Source organism: Orycteropus afer, unplaced genomic scaffold, assembly GCF_000298275.1.
Source record: "Orycteropus afer afer isolate SDZICR_OR568_19922 unplaced genomic scaffold, OryAfe1.0 scaffold00001, whole genome shotgun sequence".
Taxonomy (NCBI): domain Eukaryota; kingdom Metazoa; phylum Chordata; class Mammalia; order Tubulidentata; family Orycteropodidae; genus Orycteropus; species Orycteropus afer.
The window spans coordinates 21,496,657-21,523,455 of record NW_006921588.1 but is presented as its reverse complement, the minus strand read 5'-3'; the positions used below and the strand labels follow the sequence as shown (position 1 = coordinate 21,523,455).

The following is a 26,799-nucleotide window of genomic DNA, read 5'->3' as shown; positions in this document are numbered from 1 at the left end:
ATTGATGCTTTTGAGTTGTGGTGCTGGCGAAGAATGCTGAAAGTACCATGGACTGCTAAAAGAACTAACAGATCTGTCCTGGAGGAAGTGCACCCAAATGCTCCTTGGAAGTGAGAATGGCCAGACTCCGTCTCACCTATTTTGGTCATGTTGTCAGAAGGGACCATACCTTGGAGAAGGATGTCATGCTTGGTAGGGTGGAGGGTCGATGATAGAGGGGAAGACCTTCAACGAGATGGATTGACATGGTGGCTGCGTTGATGGGCTCAAGTATATCAGAGATTGTGGGGCTGGCGCGGGATTGGGCAGTGTTTTGTTCTGCTGTACACGGGGTCGCTATGGGTCGGAAACGACTTGATGGCACCTACGACAACAACAACATAAATATTCTTGAGATGGTTTTTCTAGGATATAGTTATTTGGAAGCAACGTAATCCTTTTAGGTCTTGCTTTTATGATTTGGTGGCTGAGCTCAAAGCTTTTTCTCATTACTGAGACGTGACCTTCTTGATTATTCTACATACAGTAAGATGCAAAGACGTGGAATAAAGTTTAGCATAGTCATTGAGGCAGTGTTAAAGAGTTTCATCTACCATCAATAATTTTCCCAGTTTGGCTTTTGGGAACAGTTATCATTGCATGCCTTTTGTGAGTGCTTGCATTGTTCTCTAATCCTTTTGGCTAATTTTATTCTCCAGCTTTGCGTAGTTTCCTCACTTGCACGTGGTTTTCACTTGAATACTTGAGGAGGACCCTGTAGGTTTTAGTCTTTGTGCTGCTCTGTTCTCTTTGGTACTTTTTCCTGTGATCCCTGGTTGCCTTTGTTTTCCTTGACTCTTAAATCCCTCTCCTCAACACAGTGTTTGCCGAGTTCTGCCTCCATTCTCTCCTTGTGCCGTAGCCTAGATGCTCTCAGGTGCTCAGCAGGGACATTTGTAGTGCTTGCCTCCTTTGCTGGCTTTCTCTTAGGTATCACTGTCCTTATTACCTCATGTCCAGTGTTTGAACACTTACATTTCTTAGATTTTTATATACTCACACTCTTATACACATGTGTACACACATACACACACATATATATTTTTTTCCAGGTGGGAGGTAAATCTTGTCCCTATTATTCCATCTTGGCTGTAGATGGATATTCCTGCTCTACTTTTAATTTTTTCCAGTGTATTTTTCTTCTAACTATTCTGTATAATTTTGTTATGTTTATTACTAATATAAAGGAGCTCTGGTGACTGCTAACCAGAAGGGTGGAGGTTCAAACCCACCAGCCACTCCTCAGAAGAAAAGTTGGGCAATCTACTTCCGTAGTGATACTGCCTCGGAAACCCAAGGAGGGGGTTGCTATGAGTCGGATCCGACTTGATGGCAGTGAGTTTGGTTTGGTTTGGGGGTGCAGTGGTTAAAATATTTGGCTGCTAACTAAAGGATAGGTTGTTTGAACCCATCAGCTGATCCGTGGGAGAAAGATGAGGCAGTCAGTTTCCGTAATGATTTATAGCCTTGGAAACTCTATTGGGCAGTTCTACTCTGTCTTACAGGGTTGCTATGAGTCAGAATTGACTTGATGGTAGTGGGTTGGGTTATTGTTAATATAAACATTATTACATAGGCATTAAATATTTGTTGTTTCACTATTGAAGGGCGATAAGAAGTGAATAAGATAACGTTCCCATTCCTACAGAGCTTGATGGCACTTACTAAGTGATTGTTTAACATAGTTGTTATTTTTATATAGTGTAGCATGGACCAGAGAGACTATTTTATTTTATTTAGAAAGAATATTTAGCTAAGTGAATGAGTAAATCTATATGGCTTGCTTTCTTCAGCATACTTTTCTTAGCAACTTACAGTATTTACAGAGACACAAACGTTTTAAAGTCTCTGAATATTCATGGTCATAGGTACCATTTGTTAAGTACTTATTGTGCCAAGAATTGTTTATCACTAGAGTAGCATACCATAGTATGGAAATTTTCTACGTAAGGTAAATGATAACTCTTAAACCTACGTTCTTTCTTTCTTTTTTTATTCTTTATTGTGATTTGGGTGAAAGTTTATAGAGCAAATTCATTTTCCTTTTTCCATTCAACAGTTTGTACACATTTTGTTTTCTGACATTGACTGCAGTGCCCACAATGTAACTGCTCTTTTCCCACTTTCTCCCTGTGGTTACCTTTTCCCTGTGACCTTCTTCCTGTGCGTTCCTACCTTCTGAGCTTGCTGCCTGCATAAATGCTGCCCTTCTGACTTCCCCAAACCAAACCAGACTCACTGCCGTCAAGTCGATTAGACTCATACGACACCCCCCTTTGGGTTTCCAAGGCAGTATCACTGTGGAAGTAGATTACCTGGTTTTCCTTCCAAGGAGTGGCTGGTGGGTTTGAACCACCAGCCTTCTGGTTAGCAATCAAATGCCTTAGGCACTACACTTGGAGCTCTGGTAGCATAGTGCCTAAGATACTTGACTGCTCACCAGAAGGCTGGCAGTTCAAACCACCAGCCACTCCTCGGAAGGAAGGTTGGGCAATCTACTTCTGTAGAGATAACTGCCTCGGCAACCCAAGGAGGGGTTGCTATGAGTCGGGTCCGACTCGATGGCACATAACAAAAACAACAACAGGCACTACATCACCACCCAGTGTTGATTATTCTAAGGAGTGTATCTCCTTTGTGTAATTGTTCAGCTCATAGGCCTATCTGTTTGGCTAAAAATTAACCTATGGGAGTGAGTTCAGTTCTAGTCCTGAAGGGTGACTAGGGACCATAGGTCTCAGGGGTTTCATTAGTATCTATCAGACTGGTCTTTTTTATATTAACAAAGTATATTTAAATTGGTGTGCTAGACAGAACTCCCTGAGTTTGAGGAGGGTTGTATTTTTTTTCCCGTGGTTTTTTTTTTTCAATGTTTTACATAATTCTTGACACGTAGTAGCTACATGAAATTAGAGAAGGTAATGAAGTAGCCTACCAGAAATAAGAAGCAAATTAGCAGTATAATCTAATATTGAATGTACTGATAGAAATACTTTAAAAGTATATTTAATGATATGCTTCTGTGTAGAAAATGTGAAGGTTTGTTTTGTGATGAGAATGTATGAAAACTTCCTGCTTACTACTGCCTAGCACATCTTAGGGAGTCCATAAATGTCTTTTCTTTTCTTCCTAAGTATTTCAGAAAAAATGACTAAAATATTCTTTTTAGAGTAAATAATACGAATATAAATCGTTTGGGGATGGAGTTAAGGAAGATACAAAATAACAGTCTGATAATGTTCATTTTAACCTATTGAGTCAAGTATTGTGGTATTTACACATTGTGGGTGGTTATTAGTCTCTGATAAATTAATATTGAATATTTACTGAAAAAATTTTTGTTAGGTATGTAGCAATTGGTAGCTCTTTAAATCTTGATTTTTCCAGCAGCAAAATTAGAAAAGTTATATAATTTACCTTGCTGGTATGTGAAACCTAATAAATTATGTTAAACCTAATGGGCTCTTAATTTTGAATTATAACTTTCATACCACACTTAAATAAATGGATACGAACATAGTTGGCAAATTCTACATCTCTGCTTGGCTTATTTGAAAAATAGAAGCAGTTGCTTAACTGGATGACTATCAAAGTGGTCAACACAGATTGATGGGCTTGGTTGCAGTGGAGAGTGGATATGCAGATGGTGGTGTCTGTACATTTGACTCAAGATGGCTGAGTCTCTAAAATGATTTCAGTGGAATGGCTTTGGTGGTGTTTCAGTAAAGGGCATGCATTCAACCTCAGGTGCTGTGCAGATGGCCAAGCCAAGCTAATATAGAAAAATGAGAAACAAGTGACCGTTTAATGTACAGGAATGCATGATCCACATCACTAACAAATGACGGTATTACATGCAGGAAACCTAGCCAGATGGCTGTACATTAAAACACATGACTCCTTGAGAGAATTAAGTACAGGCAATTTGCTCAGATTTTTCTGCAGACCTGCTGCATATTATATTAGGGTAGGGAGAACAAGAGATTAAGTGCTTTATTTATTGAAAGTGTTTAGGTGAAGTTGGCAGTTACTTAAGCATAATCTGATCTCCCTAAGTATTTAAATTGTCTTTTTATGGAGAAAAAAGTGGAGAGGGGGTGGTTGGCTTTACAAAAAAAAAAAAAAAGTATAAGGAGTGAGATTGTCTAGTGAACCTATAAAAACTATAGAAACTATACAACTGCACTTTGACCCATATTTTTTGTTTTATAAAGGTCTTTCCACTAGGCTAAAGCTTAAAAAATAATTTTTTTTGCACAAGTATGATAAAAGTCCTTTTTCTATACAGGTTTTAATGAATCCAAATACCAGTAACATATGGAAATTTTAAACTGGGAAGGGTTAATGTGTTGAGTGCCGTGTGAAGTAGGACCATTTTCACTAGTGAAATATTACATTTTTGTTTTTCAGCTTAAAGAAAGTGGTTATTGTACAGGTCATGAACCAGATTCCCTGGAATTCAGCACTGTGGGAGGATGGGTATCTACTCGGGCATCAGGCATGAAGAAGAATATCTATGGCAATATTGAGGACCTGGTAAATTTTTTCTAATATTATATAATAATTGATTAATATATAGAGAATACTATAAAGTGATTAAATGCTTTTAAAAATTATGAATTGCCTGGTGAAGCTCCAAAAGAGTATACTTCTTTTGATTATAATAATGTTAAATGTGCACAAACCAAAACGCAAAACCAAACCCATTGCCTTCGAATCGATTCTGACTTACAGCGACCCTAAAGGACAGAGTAGGGAACTGTCCCTTAGGGCTTCTAGCAGCCAGAGCTTAACCACTGCACCACCACAACTCTCTAAGTATGTATAAATATGTATAGTAGAAGCAATTAAAAGAAGCAACTGTTGTCCTTGTTTAAGGATGTCTTGGGTCTCTGAAAATCGATTCAATACCACCTAACAACAACTCTAGTTGATTTAGTATGTTAACTTTGTAGTTGTTTCACAGTATTTGATTTATATATAAATAATTTTTCACAAGCCTCTTAGATACTCAGTCTTCAACTCTACCAAGATAATAGTCCATTTATTTAGGTGATTTCATCATCATTACTCTGTTGCCTAAAGATTTAACATTTATTTTTCTGAAAAAAAATTTTTCTGTGTAGAATTGAAGAGCCTGATTGAAAATGTTTTGCTGAGTAGCAGTATGGCACTTAATGCTTCATGTGCATATCATTTGGTTTTAAGTGATCTAGTACTAGTTCTCTGGGAGTTGTTGTTGTTGTTGGTATGTGCCCTTGAGTCGGTCCTGACTCATAGCGACCCCTCCTTGGGTTTCCGAGACAGTATCACTACAGAAGTAGGATTGCCCAACCTTCCTTCCGAGGAGTGGCTGGTGGGTTTGAACCGCCAGCCTTCTGGTTGGCAGTCAAGTGCCTTAGCCACTATGCTACCAGAGCTCCTAGTTAGTGTGATAATAGTGTAAATATGGGCAGCCTGGTTAGCAGGTAGGTATTATTTGTGCCATTTGTAGCTTTTCTTATGATTAGCCTTGTGACTTTGTACAAATTGGTTTACCTTTCTAAACTTCTTACCTTCTTCTCTAAAACAAAATAAAACAAAAAAGTTGCCTTCAAGTCATTTTTGACTTAGAGTGACCCTGTGTGTCAGAGTTAAACTGTGCTGCATTGGCTTTTCAATGGCTGATTTTTCAGAATGCCAGGCCTTTTTTCCAAAGTACATCTGGGTAGACTTGAACCTCCAACCTTTTGAGTAATGGCTAAGCACATCAACTGTTTACATCACCCAGGGTCTCCTTTGTAAAATAGAATAATGATATTTGCTGCATAGAATTATTAATAAGACATAATAAAGTGAAAACTCTTACCTTGATATTTTGATACCAGTTTAAAAGAGTTAAAATTTTTGGAACTATTAAAGTGATGTTCCTAACATTATACCTGGAACTGCTGAGCATTGCTTTTCAAATCTAAAGTTTCAACATTTCATCATTATCTTGTTTGGTAGGAATATAAAATCTTTAATGAAATATGTTGGTTCTTTATAGTTAACACCTGATCATTTGAGACTTTTAAGTGTCTGTTTCATGAACAGTTTAAAAATGTTTACATTATCTTATTTGTTTGCTTTTTAAAAGAGGACTTTGAAAAAAAATCACATTTTTCTTTTTGGAATTAAAAGAGTAAATTCAGTTTCAGGAGAAAATTGAATTCTTTTGCTGTTGATTATTGAGATCTTTATCAGAGTTAGGCAAATATTTGACAGACTGCTTCATTTAGTACTGCTAAGACATATCATGGGAGCTCTGGTAGTGTAGAGCCTAAGGCATTTGACTGCTAACCAGGAGGCTGGCGGTTCAAACCCACCAGTCACTCCTTGGAAGGAATGTTGGACAATCTACTTCTTCTATAGTGATACAGCCTCAGAAACCCAAGGAGGGGTTGTATTTTAATCATTTTTTGGAAGAGATTTAAGAACTATAAATTATAAACATACATGCTCTTGTACTTTTTTGAGTTAATAATTACTTAGCATATTTTATCTTTAAACTTGAATTTCTTTTTACTTAAAATATCTTTCGCAATAGATAGCTTCCTCTGAAACTGTCTTAATTTACATTAATTACATTAATTCCATAAAATGGAACCCATGAAACTCAATTTAATATTTTCGAATGTGTTAATGTATTTCCCTAGTCAATATTAGTGCATGTTTAAAGTACATAGATACTGATGCTAACACCTTATTTAATTGGTTTGGAAAAAAGCTGAAGATAGTTGTTTAATTTCAAATCTTTTAACATAATAATCTGAACATTGAGAAGTTTTAATAGTGTTCTGCACACAATAGAATGAACTTAAATTTTTGTCCACACTTGTTTTCAAAGTCATTTTAAGGAATGCTAATTACAGTTGAACTCAAATGTATCTTGATTTAATGTCTCTTCACTAAAGGATTACCTCAGCATTTCTGATTAAACTTTCTTGTGCTAGTGTTACAGAGCTGAAGCTCAGCACCATCACCAGCAATCCATCGGTACGATGAAAGGAGCATTGCTAAACTTCCCACTGTTACAAGAAAAAAAACTCTATAATTATAAAATAAAAATTCTGAACTTGAACAAAAGGAAATAAAATATAGTGAGCTTTTAATTTGTAAAATTTTTCTGAAGAAAATGCTGCTGCTTAATTTGTAACTATAAGTAATCGTATTACAATTAAGCAGTTAAAAATAAACTTTTCTTATTTTAAAAATATGTACTCATCACGGAAATACAAAAATGCACATATATTGTATATATTACATATAATCACTTCTAACGTTTTAACATGTTCATATTCCTCTTTGTAGACCCTTCTGAAGGCATACACATAGACATGTATATATCTAACTTTTAATACAAAAACAAACAAAAAAGAGAATCATTTTGTGTTTAATCGGCCCTTTAAATAGTTATCAACATATTAACATGTAATGAACACAGGTTTGCATCATTATTTTGAAAGACTACATCATTATCTAGAATTATGTAGAATCAGTTTAATTTCCGTGGAATCCAGATTCCTGGGGTCCGGGCAGCTGAGGTGACCCACCCAGGCTTTGCCCTGAGATCTTCTTTTCATCCTTGAGCTTTGAGAAAACTGGTTCCCTAAAGTCACCTTTAAGTTGGCCAGTAGCCTAGTAAGTAACTTAATAAAGACTGTTTTACCTTAGACATTGATGTCTTTTGAAAAATTATATCTGTGTAGAAACTCTAAGATTAGACTGGAAGCCAGCTATATTTTAGGGTAAATTGTTACATAAACACTGTTCTGACTGCATTTCCATCATAACATGGGGTTTAAGAATCTTTGAAAGTTCATTAATCTTTGGAACATTTTTGACTTCCTAGTCAAAATGTTACTCTATTCAAAATGTTACTCTGATTTGCAAATCATATATTAAGTAAACTTCAGTTTCTCTTATTGGCTTAATATAATTTTTGTTTTGACATTATTAACATAATTCCCTATTGATGAACATTTGAATTCTTTCTCATTTCAAATTTGCTGAAAACAAAGGGAAAAATCCTCTGTACTAATTTCTTTGGCATATATCTTTAATCATTTTCTTTGGGTAAGTTCCTAGAGTTTGAATTCATGGATCAAAAAGTTCATACACTTTTAAGCCGTTAACAACCAGATTGCTCTGTAGAAATTTTGTACCAATTAGCATCCCCACTGGGAGTATGTGAATCTTTTCTCACTGGATTTTATTTTTTTTTTAGCTTGTAATTTGTATTTCTTTAATTACTAAGTAACTCAACTCACTGCCATTGAGTTGATTCTGACTGATAGCCACCCCCGTTTCCAAGGCTATCAACCTTTATGGAAGCAGACTGCCCAATCGATCTTCTGTAGAGTGACTGGTGGGTTCAAACTGCTGACCTTTTGGTTAGCAGCCAAATGCCATAACCACTATACTACCAGAGCTGCTGCTTTACTCCAACAAAGAAAAACCCACACTCACTGCCATCAAGTCATTTCCAATTTATAGCAACCCCCATTGGGTTTCCAAGGTTGTAAATCTTTATGGAAGCCAACTGCCTCATCTTTATTCTGGGGAGCAGCTGGTGGGTTTGAACCACTGACCTTTTGGTTAGCAGCCAAATGTCTCAACCACTACACCACCAGAGCACCTTCTTTAATTACTAGTGAATATAAACTTTTAAAATGTGCTCATTAATAATTTTTATTTATTTTGTGAATTGATTATTGATGTTTTCTTATTTCTTTCAGTAGTGAATAGTTGTTTATCTGTCAAAAAACAAAGACATTCTGAAAATATATTGCACTTATACTAACTTAGATCTCAGAAACTATTTTTGAATGACATACCCCCCATATATTATTTATCCCACTTATGTGAGACATAGCTCACACAGATCTTTCTTTTCCTCTTTAAGTGATCAAGTGCATCCCCCTCTTCATCCTGATTTTGACCTGATCTTATCGAGTATGTCATTCTTTTCACTCTTTTCTGCTAAGTGGGTAGAGTAGATAGGTTTAAGGTGGGGATAAAGCGAGAACAATTGTTTTCTTAGAATTCTAAGTGTCTAGAGCAGTGCCTGAGATGAGTTAATGCTGCTGTTGTTTTTAGCTGCCATTGATTTGGGTCCCCAACTCACTGTGTTACAAAGTAGAACTGTTCCATAGGGTTTTCTTGGCTGTAATCTTTACACTAGACCTTTCTTCTATAGAGCTGGTGGATGGGTTCAAACCACCAGCCTTTAGGTTAGCAGCCAATTGCAAACTGCTTCTGCTACGCAGGCTCCTGACATGAATAGCAGCACTTCGTGAACATTGTTAGATAAATAGAAGAATGAATCTATTATGATATGATCATTGCCTATTTCTTGGGTCCTTTAATTCATTGCCATCTGGATAACCCTCGGTTAAATTTGATTTAAAGAGAGTGTTTTACAGTTCTGAAGATGATGAATATACCTAAGCCAATTTAAAACAAGTGGTATACAATTTTAGATTGATTTTCCCCCTTCTTTTGAAGCTGTATACAAATTTACCTTTAATCAATGAATTACTAAAGGATATTAGAATTTTGAAGGGCATCACAATTTATCACTTAATCCAATATTTTAAAAGTACTGTTTTACATAAATATATATATGTGTACATGTACACACCTACACATAATTTATTGACAGATGTCTAGAATTTACATCATGTATTGTATTAAACAGGTGGTTCATATAAAAATGGTAACACCTAGAGGTATAATAGAAAAAAGCTGTCAAGGACCTCGTATGTCAACAGGCCCTGATATCCATCACTTCATCATGGGATCTGAAGGTAAATATAACTGAAAATTTATTATGAAAAAATATAGGTTAGTAACTTAATTTTGTGAAAGTCTGTGATATTATGATACCAGATCTTTGGGAGAAAGACATGTTTTACATATTTAAGGAATGATGACTTTTTTTAGAAAGTTTATTATTTTAACTTGGTACTTCGTAAAGTTTTTATTATGAGAACATCTTACTAAACGCCCTCATATTTCTATAGACAGCTCGGTCTTTTTGTTTTTATTTGATTTTCCTTTTAGAGATTTTAATCCATTTTTTTGTCTATTTGTATCCTGTTATTTACTATTTGATTTTTAAAGGAAAAGTAGAATTTAAATTTCTGTTGATTTGTATATATTTCAACTTTTGTTCTTTTAATTTTTCACTTCTTAAGTAGTCTGCTTTGTTACTTAATGCTTGGCAGAATAAAATTTTTCATCTCATCTAAAACATTTAATTTTTTTAAAAAATTTACATTTTATGTGTTCTTTTAAATTTATATTTACTCATCTGTCTAGATCAGAAAAAGATGTTCTTTCTTCTATTTTCCAAATTAACTGTTATGTAGGCAATGTGAATTATATGGGTGAGGTGAAGATGGACTTATTTTTTAATGTTTACAATGGTAGAGAGAGATACCCCTTATGCTTAAAGAAACAGGTAAATTAAAACTTGAAACTGTTTCTAAACTAGCAGAGAAATTCATTATTAACTCCCAAAAGTAGTACAAGCTGAAAAGAGAGCTAGATTTAGGAAATTTTTAACTGTATTCATGGATAAAAGAGCAATCACAATGAACTAAAATGTTAGAGTATACATTTTACTTTTGGTAGTGACATCAAAGAAGGGGGAAAAAAGACTTGTCTCGTAGTAACATGCTAAAGATTAACTATTGGGCCAGTGACCAGTGGTATGGCTTAGATTTTTTTCCACAACATTCAATGACAAACCTTTGTCAAGATACTTCGTCACCTTACTCTTAATCCTTTTCTGATCAGCATACTCATACGAAAATCAGAGCTATATTTTAAATAAGAAATATAATATGTTTAGAATAACTTAGTTCTTTAATATGTATTTTCTGGAACTTCTTATACTAAAGCATCATCTCAAAGTTAACTAACAGTATAACTCTTTATTATCAAACGTTAAATTGAATAGCAAGTAGGTGCTAAAACTGATACTATTGATGTAAACTAGATGGATTGACACAGTGGCTGCAACAGTGGGCTCAAGCGTAGCAAGGATTGTGAGGCTGGCACAGCATTGGGCAGGGTTTTGTTCTGTTGTCCACAGGGTCGCTGGGAGATGGGACAGACGTGGGGACACCTAACAACAACATTGATGTGTAATGAAGTTGGAGTCAACTCTATAAATATAAGTTACCTTTTCAAGTAACTTCATAAAAAATATATTTTCTCCCATAATTAGCATTGTACAGAATTCTGGCTGCTAGGTACTATGCTGATAGTAATGGACCATTATAATACAATAGGATAGATTCTGTGACAGAAATAAATGCAGACGAAATGTGAACAGAAGCAGTTTGGTGGGCGCTTAAAAAGGTTTCCCGGAGATGCCATGCCAATAGTGTAGCCTTGAAGGTTGATGAGTAGAAAATAATTCCAGTAGAGATGAGGAAAGGTGAGGAGGGAATTGCCTGATGTATGCGTGCTTTGAAATGGGAAGAACCATGTGTGCCTCAGGAAACTGCCAGTTTTTCAGTCTAACTGGAACATAAGGTTTGATTGTTGAGTGGGCATAGACAGCAGGGCTTCCTAAGGGTTATAAGGTGGTAGAGACAGTTGGGGCTTTTCATGGCTTTTAAAATAGTTTGAACTTTGAGCTAAAAGACTGGACTGCCTCTCTCAATAGTAAATGATTATATAAATTTAAGGAAAGCATACTTATAATAGTTTAAAATAAATCAAAAGTTACAGGAAATATGCTTATATACTAGACCAAATTACTCTAGGTAAATGAAATTTTATTATAAATATGCATGTAAAAATAGCATGCTAACTAAGAATCATGAAGTCTGTGAGATCTGAATTCCAATCTTGCTTCCACCACTTAAATTTCTGTCACTTTGTGTAAGTTAGTAAGTCAGTATGCCCAAAGTCCTCAGCTATAAAATGGAAATAAGAGTATCTGTCTCTACAGCATGATTATGAAGATTAAATAAGATTATTCTAAGTGGTTTATAATCATATAATAAGTACCCAACAACAACAAAATAATAAGTACTCAGCAAAAGTTAATTATGTTACTATCGTTGTGGCTGTTTATTATTTTGATATCAATGGTTTTTACAAGTGTATTTGTGGTTCCTAATCCCCATTCTTTAAGTGTGTTTATATAGTCATTTTAATATAGACTAGGAGACAGAATGATTGAGAAAGTACATTTATGTGAAATGATTTTCTTTTATGTAATGTATTTTTATCGGCTATTTTGTACAACGTAAATAATAACCCTGGTGGCGCAGTGATTAAGCATATGCCTGCTAACCAAGAGGTTGATGGTTCGAACACACTGGCCACTCCTGGGGTGAAAGATGTGGCAATCTGCTTCCATAAAGATTTCAGCCTTGGAACCCTATGGGGCAGTTCTGTTCTGTCTTTCAGAGTCGATATGGGTGGGAATCAACTCAATAGCAATGGGTTTGGTTTTAATGGGTTTAGCTAATAACCTACTGCTGTTAAATATGAAATATAAACTTTTTTCACCAAGATTTTGAAAAAATTATTTTCATATAATTAAATCATTTGCTGACAACTTTGAAAGTATTAACATCGTAAAACCTATTTTTCCTACGTCTCACCAAGTTCCACGTATAACTGACCATGTGAAGTTTAATACTTTTGTCTGTTTTACATTATAAATTTTCCATACTGATGTTTTCAAAAAGCACTTCTTCCATTTCAGATGCTTTAGTATGATCAATATAATGAAAAGTATAATAACTATTCAAAGCATTTGAAATACTTTATGTTCTTTTTCTAATATATGGCATTTACTAATAATATAATGATTTGTTTATGTGAAAAACAGTTAAAAGTACATTTTTCTTTTTCAACCTCTGACTCAAGGGCTTTAGTCTTTGCTGTACAAGTAAATATATTGAAATGCTCATCATCAGTCTGAACTTTTATCAGTTGTATTTCATCTACTTACCCTTTCATAGATTGCTCTGGAAAGACACATTTGAATGTCTCCTGAGTTCTGGAATACTCTGGTTTTTTCCTGTAACCTTGAAGCACAGACAGATGCAATATTCTGGGATCATTCTTTCTTTCTTTATGCTTCTTCAAAATGCTGCTCTACTGTTGCCTTAGCTTTGTACATTGTCCTAAAGAAATCTGATGCTAGTCTGATTTTCTTGCTTTTGTTGGTTGTTGGCTGTGTTTTCCTGGAGGCCCTGATAATTTTTTTCCTTTATCAAAATATGTTTTACTATGCCGTGTCTTAGAGTACTCATTTTGCTGTAGCGCCTGGTGAACCCTATGTATAATTCAGGTCTTTTATTTTCGGAAACTTTTCTTGGATTCCAGTGTTAATATTTAGTTTTTTTTTCCATTGTTTTAATTTTTGTTTCCAGTTACACTTAGGTTTGACTTCCTTTGCCTATCTTTCACATCAACCACCTTTTAACTGATCCTTTTTTTCTTTTTTCTTTATTTCATTTTTATTCTCTTGGTTATTTTCCTTCAAAGCCTTTATTAAGTTTTCATTTGAAGCTGTTTTCCTTTGCATACCTTGCAATTGTCCCCCCCCCCTTTTTTTTAAAATAGATTTGTTGTTGTTGTTATTTGCCGTCGAGTCGGCCCCGACTCATAGCGACCCCTCCTTGGGTTTCCGAGGCAGTATCACTACGGAAGTAGGATTGCCCAACCTTCCTTCCGAGGAGTGGCTGGTGGGTTTGAACCGCCAGCCTTCTGGTTAGCAGTCAAGTGCCTTAGGCACTATGCTACCAGAGCTCCTTTAAATAGATTTAGTCTTCTTTATTCTAAAAAATCAAACCAATCTCCTATTTATTACTTGGAAAGCGTTCCCAGTTTGAGAATGCCCTTTTCTGTTACTTCTACCCTCTTCTGTACTACTTTTTATTTTTTTTTAAATAAATGGTGTTGTTTTGCCAGGGAGAAGGATGGCATGTCTTGTTATCTTTCATTTCTATACAGGGCTTCCATCTAGTTACTCATAACCAACAAAGCAAAACCAGAACAGACTCAAAATTTTAAAAATGTGGGTGATCCAGATCACTAACCAGAATGGGAAAAATGAGAAGAAGCCTTGGAATAGGAGACTCAGAAAAGGCATAGAATCCTACCAGGAGCCTAATGTGTGACAATAGATTATTGCCAAGACTGTGGCAAGCCACACACATTCATAGCAGTACAGTTGTCCATCATCTTTGAGCCAGGCACAACTGTTTTCAACTCAGTCAAGAGATTCCATTGCTGTATAACATTCACACTGTGCTTATTGTCCGAGAGGGAGATTAAGTTTCTAGCAGGGCTTATAGAAGCTATTTTTTCCTGTTATGGTTAGTGTTCCAGTTCACCCACATTTAAAAAAATTCAGGTCTGTTCCAGTGTCATTTCGTTGGCTGTGATTGAACCAAGTTGAACTAAGGTGAAGCCCTGTTTCTATAGGATCTTTAATTTTTCTATTTCATTCTTTCCCTTCACTACTTTGTCTTCAGAGAGTACCACTTGTATATATGTGATAATCACCTGAAGCACTGCTACTCCAAGGCTGCCGTTTCTGGTTCTATGCGTTTTCAAGCCCCTTCTCATAGTTAGAGCTATGAAGTACTAAGTCCCATGTAGTATTTTGGAATTTATTGTTGTACCTTCACTTTTTGGGTGTGATTTTGTCTGTGCTCCCACCAAGTCCTCTGCTACCCTCTTTTTTTTTTTGAATGGAGTGTTTCAGGCTTCCTCTTACTCATTTCCTACCGTAGAAATTTTCAGCAGCTGGAAAGGCTGTTAGAATTTTTTCTTTTCATCTCTGCTTACAGGTAATTTGGAGGTTGCACTGTTTTTTGCTTCTGTTAATACTGGAAGTATATTTTCTATGTGGTTTTATTGTTCTCCTTGTTGATTTTTATGTTTTCTTTGGGGAGGTAGGAAAAGTCAGGGAAAGGAATTCAGAATCAGGTGACTGCCATTCTTCTCAATCCTTAAGTCACTTGAAAATATTTAGATTATGTAACATTTTCTTTGCTTTAAGCAAATGTTTACATTTTATGGCAGTCCTCAAGTTTCTTTGAGAACAAACATTATATTTGAAAATTATAAAACAGAAAATCTTAAACTTATTCCAATGATTTTCTTAAACCAGGAAGAAAAGAGAATGATATATAAGCATCTTTTTATTTCCTTGCCATATATTTATTTATAAACAACTATATAAAGTGCCAAAACATGTATAGTGCTTATAATCAAGTTATAAGTAATCTGAGTAGTTTTATATCAGTCAGCCAATATCATCTTCTCAGAGCAAAAGAATTAATAAATATAATAAAACTCCATAGAAAGGGGCCTTGTGATGAAGTGATTTTGTGAATGATTTAATTTGAATGTAAGCCTGAATGGACGCTACCTTCTGTCAAAACTGCTTTTTGGGACCTAGATGGATTTTGCTTTTACAGTAGGACCTCCAAAACTCTGACTTGGCTCATTGCACAGATTCACCTTGGTCTTTTCATTTACCTTGCAATAATGCAATGACTCATTTTATACTATTGATTTTTTTCTTTTAAAAATCTCATTTATATTGTTATGAGAGGAGCCCTGGTGTCACAGTGGTTAAGCACTTGGCTGTTAACTGAAAGATCTGCAGTTTGAACTCATTAGCCAGTCCATAGGAAAAAGATGTGGCAGTCTGTTTTTGTAAAGATTACAGTCATGGAAACTCCATAGGACAGTTCTGCTTTGTCCTGTAGGGTCACTATGAGTTGGAATTGACTTGCTGGCAGTGCCTTTTTTTGGTTTTGTTTGATAGTGTTATGGTGGGTTATACCACTTTTTGAATGCTTACATTGTATATATGAGATCATGCAGGTATACAAAAATTTAAGGCATGTTCGCTTCTCAGTAGGTCCTTAGATTTTGATGTAGAATTAGAATTTTTAGAAAAGCTTACTAATATAAAGGTATACCTTTTAAAATTAGCTATTGAATAAGTAATAACATACATGTGTTTGAAATACAAACATGTATAAAATTCAAAAGTTACACAAGGATATATAGGGAAATTTTTGCTTTCTAGTATTGTCTTCTAAACATCCCTGTGGATGAAATCTGGCCCCTGCTCCCAGTCCCTGCTGTTAACTCTTTGATGTTGTTCCTGGGGGGGGGTGTACAGTTTTAGATATGCCCAGTCACCTTGAGATGACACTGGTTTTGGCAGAAGTGTCTTTGGCCATCTTTTCCTGATCATACCCAGCAATTAATTGCTACTAATTACAGCCTAAGGCATTTGATTGTTAACCAGATGGTTTTGAACCACCAGCCACTCTTCGGAAGGAAGATGGGGCAATCTACTTCCGTGATACTGCCTCGGAAACCCAAGGAGGGGTTGCTGTGAGTGGGGTCCGACTGGATGGCACGTAACAACAACAACAATTACAGCCTGATTGCTTTATTGTTTTTAACAATACTCGGGTATAAATTGTTCCACATACTAATATAACCAAATCCAGTCTTCTTAAAAAGCAAAAATTTGAGGTTTGTGCCCACCCAGAGGTACCCAGGAAGAAAGGGCTGGTGATCTGCTTCTGAAAAACCAGCCACTGAAAACCCCGTGGAGCACCATGCTACTCTGCCACACATGGCCGGTCCTCATGAGGCGAACTTCACTGGTGGAGACTGGTTTACTAGTAGAAGAGAGAGTTCCTGAAGTCTGTGTTTGTGATTTGTTTTGACTCCAGGAAAGCTCCTCCCCACTGTTTTTTCCCCATCTTCTCTTCAGCAAATGAGCCAGCCTACAATTTAGCCTATATCTGCAATGAATCTTCTAATCTAATCCCAATTGCCTTTTACCACATTGTCTTCTATTTTTGAGAGTGCCCTTAGTCATAAACTTCTCCATGTTGTGTTGCAAATGAATTTAGTTAGTATGGAAAGAGATTAGGAGCTGTTTTATGGCCTGATTCTCCCCACAGGAAAATTCTCTGAGTGGTGGCTCTGGGGATTGGGATGATGACTGTGGTAGTAGAGTGCTCCTCTCTGAGTGGTGGCCTTGCTTTTTGACCTGAGTGTTAGGTAAGGAGGACAGTAACCTCAGGTCTTCTCTCTTAACATGGAACCAGCTCCTTATGACCTGTTGAGAAGGTGATCAAAACCAAACCCAAACCCATTGCCGTCAAGTCAATTCTGACTCTTAGTTGCCTATAGGACAAAGTAGAACTCCATAAGGTTTCCAAGGCTGTGTAATCTTTATGGAAGTGGACTGCCACATTTTTCTCCTATGAAGCAGCTGGTACGTTTGAACGTCCAACTTTCAGGTAGCAGCCAAGCTCTTAACCACTGTGCCACCAGGACTCCTTCCAGGGCAGTCATGGCCCTAATATTCTCAGTGGTGCTGTGCTCAAGCTTGAACCTTTGTCCTATCAGTGGAAGCTGAGTGCATGAAAGGAACCCCCCACCTCCTTTCTACACTCTCCAGGAAGTTAGTCTCCATAATAAATAGCTGGGGGCAAGATGAGAAATACTGATGTCTTGCCCTTCCAGTAAGATAGCCCTATAGCTGGCATCTAGGGAAGCAGGGGGAGAGATCTCTGGTTCTTGCCTGTATGCTAATCTGGAGTGGAATTTCCCTCTTACTGAGCTAGAAAGGCAGGGGAAGAGAGTCCTCTTGGCTCAAATAACAGACTCTTGGGAGTTCTGGTAGCGTAGTGCCTAAGGCATTTGACTGCTGATCAGAAGGCTGGCAGTTCAAACCCACCAGCCACTCCTTGGAAGGAAGAGTGAGCAGTCTACTTCCGTACAGATACCACCTCAGAAACCCAAGGAGGGGTCACTATGAGTTGGGATCGACTTGACGGCAGTGAATTTGGTTTGGTTTTGCTGTTTTTATCAAATTTTAGCAGATTCCCTTGAATAGATGTTTCTCCATTTACTTTACATCTTTAGGACTATTTCCAGAGACTTTAATGGTTGTTTTTCTTAGAATTTTCACCATTTTTGCTGGGGAGTGGATCTGTAGAGTTCCTTACACTGTCCTATCAAAAGTCTGTCCCTATACTAGTTACTTCTTACTTCTGCCAAAAAATATTTCGTGATACTTTAAAATGTTCATTTTTCTTTCATTCTCAGTGATAGAAAATTGATACTACTTATATTCTCCCTTGTTAGTTTTCTTTTGTGCAGACTAAACTAACACAATCTTTTTATACTTTCTTTAAAAGTCTTATTAAAGAGCCTGACTTAGTTCTTTTTCTTGTTGTTTGAAAACTTTTATTTTAGAAAGAATTCCATAGTTAAATGAATTTTAATAGTATTTTGAGTAAGGGCCTAGACAGTAGGAAATTTAATTTCTAGTGGCACATTTGTTTTATTATTTTTATAAATTCTTGTTTTACGAGAAGAATTCTTGATTTTTTCCTAAATCATTGTCTCCCATCTTATTAAAAAAAAAATATTTAAAGTGCTATGCTTTATATTAGGAGCTCTAGTGGCATATTGCCTAAGGCATTTGACTGCTAACCGGGAGGCTGGCGGTTCAAACCCACCAGCCACTTCTCGGAAGAAAGATGGGACGATCTACTTCTGTAGTGATACTGCCTAGGAAACCCAAGGAGGGGTCGCTATGAGTTGGATCTGACTCCACGGCAGTGAGTTTGGTTTGGTTTTGGTTATGCTTTATATTACCCTACTAAATAAAAATCTTTTCTTCTTTTTTTAAAATGTACTAACACATAATGTAAGAAATCCCTTTGAAAATATTTATGTGTTTGGTTAGCCTGTAGACGTCACATAAAATTAATTCTGGTTGGAGGTGATAAGTTTAGTGCTCAATTTTCTAATCTGAATATGATGACAGATACGTGGGAAAGACTAATATTTTCATTATAAACACTCTAGGAAATAACATAGCTATAAACAAGCAGGGAGCTCTGGTGGCATAGTGCCTAAGGCATTTGACTGCTAACCAGAAGGCTGGTGGTTCAAACCCACCAGCCACTCCTTGGAAGGAAGATTGAGTAATGTACTTCCGTAGAGATACTGCCTCAGAAACCCAAGGAGGTGTTGCTAGGAGTTGAATCCAACTCGACGGCAGAGAGTTTTTTTTTTTTTTTTTGAATGAACACGCAGTGAAAGCAGGTTCTTCCTTTTCCTGGACTTTGGAAAGAGATATATTTTTTTCTAGTCCAAATAGGACAATTGGGCTTGGGATTCTGAACCATTTACATAGCCTATTCATTTTGAGAATGAGGAAAAAGGACAAAGAGCAGTATTTATCATGAGTAAAAAGGTTTGAAAATAGTTAGTTTGTTCTGTTTTTTATAACACTTATGAGTATTGTCTGTGAGTTGGAATTGGCTTGATGGCAGTGGTTCTTTTTTAAGGGTATTATCTAGGATTATATCAAAGATTTTTCTGAAATTAAGGAGTCTTTAAGTGTATGCCCAAGAGAAAGGAAAATATATTTCCACACAAAAACTTGTATTGCATGTTCATAGCAGCATTATTCATAGTAGCCAGAAAGTGGAAACAACCCAAATGTCTATCACTGATAAATGGATAAACAAAATGATGTACACCACACAATGGAGTATTATGCAGTAATTAAGGAATGCAGTACTGATACATGTTTCAACATGGATGAACCTTGAAAACGTGCTCAGTGAAAGAAACCAGTGATAACTCAACACATAAGATTTCCTTTATATAAAATACAGAGTAGGTAAATTTATAAAGACAGAAAATTGAATTGGTGTTTGCCTAGGGTTGTGGTGTGGGGAGAATGAGGAGTTCCTCCTTAATAGGTACAGAATTTCTTTTTTGGTGTGATGAAAGTGATCTAAACTTAGATTGTGGTTGCACAACTCTATGAATATCTTGAAAACTATTAAATTTTACGTTGTAAGTGGGTGAATTTTATGGTATGTGAGTTACATCTCGATAAAGATGCTAAAATCAGAGAAAATCTAATCACTTGTTATCTTTTAGAATTTACAAGAATGAATGAATGTATATGTGTATATGTATGTGTGTAAAATATTAATTGGGCCTAGGTTGCAAGGCTTTTGTGATTATTTGTGTAAGTTGTAATAGGGTGAGATTTGATGTTCTCAGTAGGAAATCACTCATATGTGGAAAGTATATTGTGATCTAATGTATGTTGGCAGGTTGTTTTAGGTATATTATTTATTTATTGGGAGCTTTGGTTTTTGTGATAGTTTTTACTTATTTTTTAGTGTTGTAATTCTGGGATTTCAAAGACTTCTCCCTTTTACTTTTTTTTTGGTTCTCAGAAACATTTACTAGTAACATTATTATAATTCCTATGGTGTATATATTAGAAACCACTGATGTGAAAAATCTGTGCTTTTTGAATATAGTAGTTTTTAACCATGTTGCTTCGAATATTTTAGCAGAGATAATTTAGCTCATGTGGTTATATTTTACTTATCTTTTTTTCCTCATTGATTATTTGCCCTGTCCCCGATGTAGTAAAGAAAAAAAAACTTTTGTTTCATTGGTGGTCCTCTTGTGCTGGATATTTATGATATCTGTTTTCTTTCTGGAGTATCTGTCATCTCTTTCTTACAAGGAGATCTCAGTATTGCCATTGTCCTTTATTTATTTTTTGGTATGAATTTTTAGGAAAAGAGACACTGCTATATTAAAGGGTGACATTCACTCTAATTTCTTCTAAAATCTTACATTCTCATAGAAGGATAGGTTCTTTTTACCCCATTAAATTGTTTTCAAGGTATAAATAGGCATAAATATCAAAATATACTTTTGGCTGAATACATACAAGATACAAAAACCTACTTTTTTTTTTTTTTGCCATTTAATAAAACTTAATACTTTTTAAACCATTTCAAAGAAATTTTCTTGAAGGAAAGTTACCTTTAATATATTTTTCTGTAACCGAGAATAATGTATTCCAAAAAACTTATTTTTGCAAATGATAAAATTTGTTGTTTTTCTCAAAGAACTTAAGTAACCATGATTCCACAAATAGAATAGATTCAAATATGATTTAGAAAATTAGCATGTGATGTATTGGATTATTCCCCCTTCTTTTTCAGGAACTCTTGGTGTGATAACAGAAGCTACAATAAAAATCAGACCAATCCCTGAATACCAAAAGTATGGCTCAGTAGCTTTCCCTAATTTTGAACAAGGAGTAGCCTGTTTAAGAGAAATTGCAAAACAGGTAAAAAAAAAAAAAAATACATGTATGTATTTATACTTTAAAATTCTGCATAATTGATTGTGATGTGTCACAAATAATCTTCATATTTAGTTGTCTATAGTTGTGTTTTTTACTCCAGTTATATATGAAAATGTAATATTGTAAAACCATCCCATTAAGTGCAGTTGCTGTTTCTTCAAGTAATTGCTGTCAAACCTGTTTTCTTAGTGACAGCAACTGGTTTCTTTCTTTCTTTTTTTTTTTTTTTTTCAGTACAATTTTAAGCCAAGGTAAGATGTGTACTTGGTTTGATGGCTTCAAATGACTCTGCCTTTTATTGAATGTTACAGTTTTGTATGTTATTTTGGAGTAAAGTATTTTATGATTAATTGAAATAGTATTTCGTTTTTCTGAAATTAACACATTTATTGGAATTAAAAGAAATGGCTGAATATCAGTAGCTCCCAAATTTAAAAATTGAATATAGATAATCAGACCATTGTCAGTTCTTAGAATGTGCTGCCATTCAGCCCTGCTTTGTTTTTTTAATATTATTTAAGGTATAACTTAAGTTAAATAATATAGCATAGTATATAATATGTTTAGTATAAGCTAAAAACGATTTTTCTTTTCTCTTAAAGGATATTTTATCAAAGTGTCTTTAAAGACTAGATGATGTCAAGTAATTTTTTTTCCTCTGTTTCATTCTGTGTATCAGTGTGGAAAGTTATACATTTCTTTAGGTATTTGGGTCATTGCTAGAGTGCTTTGTGAAAAAATGTTTATTTCAACATTTTCCAGCATGGGGAAATGAAGGGAATGCTTCAGTCCATTGATTTTTCCAATCTCCTAGAGTTCTTTAATATTTGCCATCAGCCAAACCCAACTAGAATCTTCAGGGAAAAGGAGATTTTTTGATGTGACCCATGTAGGACATCTTCCTGATAATCCAGAGCAAGGCAAAGCCAGTAGTAGCCCATATTCACTGTGGACTTTTGTAAGGTACTGAAAAAGAAAGTGGCAAAGAATTTCATCTTCCTGTAATCCATTAAACAAAACAAGACAAAAAATCCAAACCTCTGCCACTGCGCCAATTCTGACTCATAGTGACCTGACCCTATAGGTCAGAGTAGAACTATCCCATAGGGTTTCCAAGACTGTAAATCTTCACAGAAGCAGATTGCAGCTGAATGCTTTAATCACTATGCCACCAGAGCTCCTTACAATCCCCAAACAGCCACTATTAATATTTTGAAGAAATTTAAAATGAGAAAAAATATTTTTTGTACCCACATGTTTATCATTTCCATTGCTCTTTATTCCTTCTGTGAATCCAGGTTTACATCTGGTAACCATTTATTTTTTCCTCCAAAGAACTTATTTTAGCATTTCTTGTTGTCTAGGTCTGCTAGGAAATTTGCTTACTGTTTCGCTAAACATTTTTTTTTATGTTGCCTTCCTGTGCTGCTTGTTATCAAATATCTGATAAAAAATTGTGTGATATATCTTATCCATTTTCCACTTGTTAACATCAGGAAGGGTTAATCATGACCCTGTTACTCCCTCGTGGCTAGAAGCTGAAGTGCACTGTTAACGTTTTGATGTATATTTTTTCATTGTGTGGGTTCTTACGACTTTTTAAAAGGTAATTGTTAACATACAATCACTTCTTTAAAGTACAATTAAATATTTTGTATTTTTAGCCATATTTCTATTCATGCTGCGCATATTTGATAAAAGAGTACTAGATAGCAGCTTGCTCTTTGCTCATAGGTTATTTGCATTGGGATTTTTATTTCCGATAGTTCATGGAAGGAGCTCTGGTAGCATAGTGCCTAAGACACTTGATTGCTAACCAGAAGGCTGGCAGTTCAAACCCACCAGCCACTCCTTGGAAGGAAGGTTGGGCAATCTACTTCCATAGTGATACCTCCTTGGAAATCCAAGGAGGGTTCGCAGTGAGTCGGGTCTTGACGGCACGTAACAACAACAACAACATAGTTCATGGATATTTGCTTTGAAAACAGTGTATATTTCACATATATGTAAATCTCAAGTGGAATGAAATAAAGTCTCACCTTGATTGTTTAATACCCCCCCTAAGATTATCTCCTCTATCCCCATACTTCATTTTCCATCTTGCTAGTGATTTTAAAATCTATCCTCCTTTCCTGAGCTCTGTCTTATATTTATAATGGTCTACTGGGTCTGTCCATGTAATTATCTTGAAACTCTTGCACGTTTAGGAACTGAATTCATTATTTCCTCTTGACAAATTTTAAAAACCAGGTCTTTAAGTCACATCCTCAAATGCTTCCTCAATTTTCTGTTACTTTTTCTTTCTTTGCCTTTAAACTGTACTTTGTAAAGCTGATACACCTTATCTTGTTCTATTATTTCTACATCTGTCTCCCCCATTAGTGCAAGAGCTTGTTTCTGAATCACTGTTAAGGTAGTTAGATCTCAGTAAGCATTGTTGAATGAATTAGTAGGTGGATTAAGAAAAAAAAAACTTAATGTGGGATAAAGAAGATTTAAGATGAAAGATTTTCAGCAAGTCAGACATAATACTGACAATTTCAGCTCAGATACTGAATATTTGACCAGCGTCTGTCTTTAGATAATAATACTGGGAATTACAGAAATCTTGGTAAGATTGTAGGTATCTAAGAAGTTTGCTAGAGTCACCTTTGGTTTTAAGTTTGAACACAATTTGACAAATATAAACACTTCCCATTCAATCTGGAAGTCCAGAAATTGAGTGCTTTGAGGACAAAATGTCACTGGCTGTTCATAGGCTCAGTCACATTACTATGCACTTAATGTAAAAGGCCACAGTAGAATTATAGCTGGCTTTAACATCCACTCAGTCACCCTAAGAAATCACCTTTAAAGTCAGATTCACTTGCTTCTTTTTCTCCTAACTGCTTATATGTACTTGGACTTTAAGTAGTTTGGTTCACATTTGAAGTCTACTACTTATGTGGCTTTTTGCAAGTTACTTACCCTCCTTGCCCTGCTTATTTTCCTCATTTATAAAATGAAATAATATTGTTTGCTACCTAAGTGTTTATTATCATCATCATTTTTCACCATCACTAGCCACTCCTCAGAAGGAAGGTTGGGTAATGATACCACCTCGGAAACCCAAGGAGGGGTTGCTATGACTCAGATCCGACTCGACGGCAGTGAGTTTGGTTTGCTTTTTGGTTATTATCATTATCGCCTCCATTAAGTCTCAATGAAGCTCTTTTTTTTTTTTTTAATTGTGATTTGGGTGAAAATTTACAGAGCAAATTCACTTTCCATACAGAAGTTCACATATACTTTGTCTCATGACATTGACTACAGTTTACCACAATGCAACGGCTCCCCTTCCCACAATTACCTCTTCCCTGTGTCCATCCCTCCATGCACTCCTGCCTCCTGAGCTGTCTCCCTGTGCATAAACAGCCCTTCTTTCTTCCATGATTGATCTCTCCAGGGAGTGTACCTACCTCAGGTAAATGTTCACCTCATATGCCTGTCCTTTGTTTGGCCAGAAGCCACAGGTGTGGGTTCAATTCCAGACCTGAAGGGCAGTTAGGGGCCACTCCTCCCACCCCTGGTAACCAACAAAGAAAATTTCCTTCCATAGATAAACCTTTCCTTGACTTTTACAGTAACGGACTAATACAATATTTGTCTTTCTAGAAGTGATTGACTTATTTTCACTCAGCATAATGTCCTCCAAGTTCATCCATGTTATGTGGTGTTTTGCAGATTCTACATTATTCTTTAGGGTTGCATAGCATTCCATTGTGTGCATGTACCATAGTTTGGTTATCCATTCCTCAGTTGATGAACGCCTAGGTTGTTTCCATCTTTTGGCTATTGGTAATAGTGCTGCGATGAACGTGGGTTTGCATATATCTGTTCTTGTCATGGCTCTCACTTCTTTAGGATATATACCTAGTAATGGAATGGCTGGATCAAATGGTATTTCTGATTCCAACTTTTTAAAGAATAGCCATACTGCTTTCCACAGTGGTTATATCATTTTACAGTCCCACCAGCAGTGTATGAGAGTCTCAATCTCTCCACCTCCTTACCAGCATTTGTTATTTTCTGTCTTATTGAGCTTTGCTGCTATTACTGGGGCAAGATGGTATCTCGTTGTTTTGATTTGCGTGTCTCTAACAGCTAATGATCATGAGCATTTCTTCATATGTTTGTTAGCCACCTGAATATCCTCTTTAGTGAAGTATCTATTCATATCATCTCCCCATTTTTTAATTGGATTATTTGTCTTTTTGTTATTGAGGTGCTGGAGTTTTCTATAAATTTTAGAGATAAGTCCCTTGTCAGATAATGTCATTGCCAAATATTTTTTCCCAATCTGTAGGTTCTCTTTTAACTCTTTTGGAGAAGTCTTTGGAAAGAATAAAAATTTAATTTTTAGAAGGTCCCATTCATCTAGTTTCTCTTATGCTGTTTGTGCATTTTGGGTATGCTTGACAGTCTATTTATGCTATATATTAAGGCTCCTAAATTTGCCCCTAGTTTTTCCTTGAGGAACTTTATAGTTTTAGGTTTCACATTTAAGTTTTTGAACCATCTGGAGTTAGTTTTTGTGTATGGTGTGAGGTACAGACCTTGTTTCATGTATGGTGTGAGGTACAGACCTTGTTTCATTTTTCTACAAATGGCTATCCAGTTTTGTCAGCACCATTTATTAAACAAACATTCTCTTCCCCATTTAATGGATTTCACCCCTTTGTCAAATATCAGCTGACCAGATTGACCTATTTCTGGGTTCTCAATTCTATTCTATTCCATTCCATTGGTCTATGTGTCTGTCATTGTACCAATACGAGACAGTTTTGACTGCTGTGACTATATAATAGGCTTTGAGATTCTGCAGTGTGAGACCTTTTTTCTTTTTCATTAGTGCTTTGCTTATCCAAGATCTCTTTCCTTTCCATATAAAGTTAGTGACTGGTTTTTCCATATCCTTAAAAAATGTTGATAGGATCTGGATTGGGATTGCATTGAATGTATAGATTGCTTTGGGTAGAATTGACATTTTCACCATGTTCAACCTTCCTGTCCATGAGCATGGGATGCTCTTCCATTTACGTAGATCTCTTATGGTTTCTTGAAGTAATTTTTTTAAAGTTTCCTTTGTACAGGTCTTTTGTGTCCCTGTTAAGATTTATTCCTAAGTATTTTATTTTCTTAGTAGCTATTGTAAATGGTATTGATTTCCTTATTTCTTTTTCAGCAGTCTCTTTGCTGGTATAGAGGAATCTAGCTGAGTTTTGGATGTTGATCTTGTATCCTGCCACAATCCTAAATCTCTTAATTAGTTTCAGTAGATTTTTGACTGAGTCTCTTAGGTTTTCTAGGTGTAGGATCATATCATCAGCAAATAGGGATAGTTTGACTTCTTCCTTACCAATTTGGATGCCTTTGATTTCTCTTTCTTGCCTTATGGCCCTGGCTAGGACTTCCAGTACAGTGTTAAATAGAAGTGGTAATAGAGGGCATCCTTGTCTGGTTCCTGTTCTCAA

The 26,799-nt window shown here is 35.7% G+C and overlaps 1 protein-coding gene across 1 annotated transcript in view; it reads left to right on the top strand.

Moving 5' to 3' along the window:
- The window catches only part of AGPS (alkylglycerone phosphate synthase), a 219,465-nt gene that overhangs the window by 91,222 nt on the left and 101,444 nt on the right, over positions 1-26,799 (top strand). The window contains exons 9-11 of the mRNA XM_007938213.2: positions 4,450-4,575; positions 9,761-9,869; positions 21,141-21,268. Coding sequence (XP_007936404.1) covers positions 4,450-4,575; positions 9,761-9,869; positions 21,141-21,268 — 363 coding nt within the window. The remainder of the gene's footprint in view (positions 1-4,449; positions 4,576-9,760; positions 9,870-21,140; positions 21,269-26,799) is intronic.